General features: G+C 42.4%; 1 protein-coding gene across 1 annotated transcript; it reads left to right on the top strand.

Annotated features, from left to right (window-relative positions):
- Positions 1-1,720: 1,720 nt before the first annotated feature.
- MlpPh2 (pheromone precursor) lies at positions 1,721-1,924 on the top strand (the record flags this gene model as incomplete). The annotated part of the gene is made up of 1 exon (XM_007418051.1): positions 1,721-1,924. The coding sequence occupies one exon, from the start codon at positions 1,721-1,723 to the stop codon at positions 1,922-1,924; it is 204 nt and encodes a 67-aa protein (XP_007418113.1).
- Positions 1,925-4,562: the final 2,638 nt, after the last annotated feature.

The following is a 4,562-nucleotide window of genomic DNA, read 5'->3' as shown; positions in this document are numbered from 1 at the left end:
AAGAGGAAACGCCGCAACCAGTAGCGCCAATAAAAACTCGAATAAATGGCCCTTTTGGTAGTTCAGCGCACCCGACCACAATGCCAGACTGGTCAACTTGTATCTTCATTTTGCGCTCCCTTCCGATTACGAAACATGATTGAGGTTGTGTTTGGGGATCTGTTCGAGCAAGCGGTGTGTTTTCGAACAACGTCTCTGGCTTGTAGTGATGACTCGTCCTTGAACAGACAAAGCTACTATCGGGGCATGATGAGTCTTCACTCGCCCATGTAACGAAGTTTAAGAGCGAATAGTGAGCCAAGCACAGACAATGGAGATGATTTTGTAATCCTGGCAGAAAAATTATGGCAAACATACCTACGCGGGAACACTTTCGATAGGTTGTCTCGATCGCCATTGATAAAGATTGGCTCTGCCATACGCTTGGATGCAAATCACGCGATGACACAGTAGTGGGAGCCATCCCCCACCTCTCGCTGGATAAAATACATCTGACATTCGGGCCTCGAGACTTCGTCGACGATGAGGAAATCCATACCATCATATGGTTCGTGCTGCAAGTCTGCAGGCAACTCAACAACATTGGTGACATTGATCATCTCTCGCAGGTGGTTTGCTATGTACCTGCGTAAGCGGTGGCGAGCAAAATGTGGAGCAAATCGGCGATGAATGAGGGGAAGAGGAATATGATGATAGTTATAATAATGCACGCAACTCGTTGTAGGTCGATGTCGTAATTTACGTAGACTCTGATTAATTGCTTGTTCAAGGATCCAGCATTCGAGATATATGGGCCGGTCGGTGACTCGTTTGCTACTGGAGTCATCGTCGTACTAGATCGTGCCCATCGAACCATCCATGAGACCGCTGCTTCCTTTCAGATCGATGGGGGAAGGATTGTGATATAATTGTATGATCGTTTGACTGTGCAAGACGACAGATGAATGATAACGAAGCCTTTGATATCGTTATCCATTTATCTATTTGTTCCTTTAAACTCAATAAGTCAATGAGCTCATTACCAATGTGACAAAGCTGATATGACATCGGCCAGTGGGGCCTGAATTATGCACTGTGTGTTAGTGGCAAAGGAACCATGCGCTTCGCCATCCCCCACCTTTTCATCTGATTTGGCCGGCCATATCCGCCGCAGCGCGCGTTCGATGATGTACATAATGTTCAAATTTCTCTACATCCTTTTATTTACCCCGATATTCAAGTTTGCACATCCACGGATAACTTGGCGCATCACAGAAAAGGCTGACTGCTGGGACTGTCGATACATACATTCTGGCACTGCTCTCTCCTTTCACAACTCTTCGGCTCGCGCCACCTCCTTTCAGCTACTGCAATACGGAGTTCTTGATCATGGGCTGAGTCAACGGCTCTTTCAAGCTGACCTTCGCACTCAGATATCAAGTCGCGTGGATCAACATAGAATATATATTGGCTTCTTCGGGTCCGACACATCAAGATTATCGAAACCGGTGAACCTCCTAGTGCACCTCTCGGTGAGATTGTACGCACGCTTGCGACATGTATGCCTCGTCACTACCGCCTCAATCTAAAAAAAAATCTCACCAATTCTGGGCGAATGGGGTACGCTCATTCGGTTTTCATGTTGTTATCGGCTTACTGATGATCAAATGTTGACTTGCTGGTTGACATAATGTCCATCCAAAACTCTCGATTCCTTCAGAATACATATCTCCCAGATTATATGCGAAGAGATCTCAACACCTCATCTTCCCACTGCCGGATCACGAGTAACTGTGTCAGAATCCTGTTCACTGCGCACATACCTGGATCTCTTGAGCTAATTGGAAAGATCCCACTTCGCGGGGTTTACAAATCTTGCGCTAGAGAGGCATTGTTAAGTGCCGGTCAAGTCGGCGGGGGAACGAAATACTGCATTATTTCATAAAATTATTTCATAAAAGGAGGCCAAGACTTATAAACTCGACGGCGTAAGTTGATTTGAGTTCAGTAGTTATGATTTTTTTGGAATGATCGTGTTGACTTATCTTGATTTGCAGTAGTTTGCTTCTGACTGCGCGTCGCGGGAGAACTCGGTTTGAGTCGACAAAGACTTGACAAGGAAGTACTGCCTGAGTGTGTTGCATACTGCCCTTGGCGTAGTAGCTGTACCAGTCTGCAGCGGAGAGGATGGGAGGCACCAGGAGACTTTGGGCGAGATGGGACTTGCGCTTTTCTGTCCTACCGATCCATTCTTTGTTTTCATTACCCGAGGTTTTTGCACCTCGGTCAATTGTATCATATGTCCTAAGATGATTCATTGTTTATGACCCAGTTGATCATACCAAAGAAAATCTGCATTTCTTTTATTTTCCTTTAATTTTCATTCACACATCTCTCCATCTACATATGGAAAAACACCTAACTTAATAAAGTCCCTCAAGGCTCAACACCTGTCAATCAACAAATCAAATCAGATGTCTTTGCCAGAGGGACTTACCCCCAAGGTCCTCTTTTTGGCCTGAATGCTTAAGCTCTTCTTGGTAGAGAGGATCTTCTTTTCCTCCTTTTGGCAAGCACACCAAGGATTTTCTGCCAGCTGCTCAGCCACATATGCGCATGCTGTACCTACATATTGTACAATTAAAAGCATCCTTGTACGTTGCTTCCTCACTGAGCTGCATCAAGTTGCATTTGTGTAGTTTTGACATGTAGCTTGACTAAGGTCAAGGACTTCTTTGGTTCTATAGTGAGCAGTCCCCCAACTTAGTCAAGCTACATGTGGAAAATACAACACTTCATATCTATGTAGCTCAGCAGGGGATGAGTGGAGTTCAATGATTCCACTTGTACAATATGCACCAAGATCCTGTGCATGTGTGGTTGCACGGAGGGCACAAAATCCTTGGTGAGCTCATGGAAAGAGCAGGAAGATGATATCCCCAGCCCAAGGAGGCTAAGGGCACGTTTTGTTTGACTTACAAAAGTCTGTGCCTTTTGAAAGGTACAAACTTTCCGACCCTGGAAAGTCGATTTTTGTTTCAAGTTGACTTTTATCAAAAAGTTGACCTAAGAGTACAGAAAAGCCATAATTTGTTTGGCAGCCAAAATCTTGTTGACCGTTTCAACTTTTCAACTTTCACTTTTGCTTCAACTTTCACATCTTTTGATTTGTTTTTAGTTCCAGAACCAGCGATTGATTTACTTGTTTACTCATACTTTTCTTGTCTGAAGATTTGATTAATTTCAAAAAGATGAAATACTTTTTTGTATATTGAATTTTTGTTTTGCTTATTGACCAGTGTGATTGATTTTTTAGTGAACAATAGATATAAGTAGCTTTCTCATCATTTAGATAGACGGCTCAATTGAGTGATATCATTAGAGGTGATGTGGTGTATGGTGAATTGAGGTGAAGAATGGTGTTGATCAAGTGTGGTGTTGAACTAATGGTGATGTGGGTTGAAGTTGGGATGGGGGGTTATTGAAGATGGGACTTGTACAATCTAAATACTGAAAAGATGGACCACTTGCATGAGTTCTGGTCCCTCCGTCGGTCAGTTCCACACTCAGATTTCTGGTCCTACATACATATTTCTTTTTCTTTTCTCGGATTTCTAGCCATATTGCTTTTTATTTTTGCGTGTCAATTAAATAGCTTTTCCTGGCCAACTTTTGCTATTGTAATGTTTTGTTCTATCTCCTCTTTTGTTTTGAACCATTTTGTGTTGTCATCTCATCACTTCTTTTGTATGTGCCCTGAGTCTTTCAAATGGACTTTTACATTTGAGTTTTTGTCAACTCCACCCTGTGATATCCCAATATCTCTGTTTCCTATTGTTCCACTTTCTTTTCTCTCACGCTTTTGTAAGCGTGCTTTCCACTCATCTTGTGTGCTTTCAAAATGTAACTTGTCTTTTCACCTCTGACGAATCCAGACCGGAATTGTCCTCTACTCTTTGTAAACCGGATCCTGTTATACCGGATCTGGGCATCCTCTCCATATCTCAATGTTCACCAGATCCAACCAGTTGTACCAACTCCTCTGATTACCATATTTGTAACTCACCGAGATGGACACCTATATAAGGCGCCCATCCCTGGCTTGTGGAATTAATCCTCAGCACATGCTCAGTATATTTGCCAAACAGAATCCCTATTGAAAATAACAACCTGAATGCTTAACTGAGACAAGTTTATACAGTGATCCCGTTAATAACTTTGTCTCCATGCATGGTTTCATTTCATGTACTACCTCATTGAGAGCTTCTCAACCCAACTTTTCAAAATAACACTGATCTTCCACCTCTTTTGAAGATCTCCTTCATCACGTGTTAGTCCATCAACACAAGCTATACATGGAGAAGAAGAAGAAAACAAATGATTGGAGAATAGTCTTAATTCATTTGGTCGTTTGATCGGACCTGGTATCTCAGTTTCTATAAATTTCAATCCTAAACCTCCAAGTGATTTATTAGCTATTGTGAATTGATCAGGAAAATTGACCTTGGCATAGTTCTTTTATAGTAGGTACAAATTCTCCACTTGCTTGATTCAAATATGAATTTGCAAAAGTTGTGAAACAT

The sequence above is a fragment of the Melampsora larici-populina genome (genome assembly GCF_000204055.1).
Source record: "Melampsora larici-populina 98AG31 unplaced genomic scaffold MELLAscaffold_83, whole genome shotgun sequence".
Lineage (NCBI taxonomy): Eukaryota > Fungi > Basidiomycota > Pucciniomycetes > Pucciniales > Melampsoraceae > Melampsora > Melampsora laricis-populina.
The sequence above is the reverse complement of the archived record's forward strand: the minus strand, read 5'-3'. Positions and strand labels throughout refer to the sequence as shown.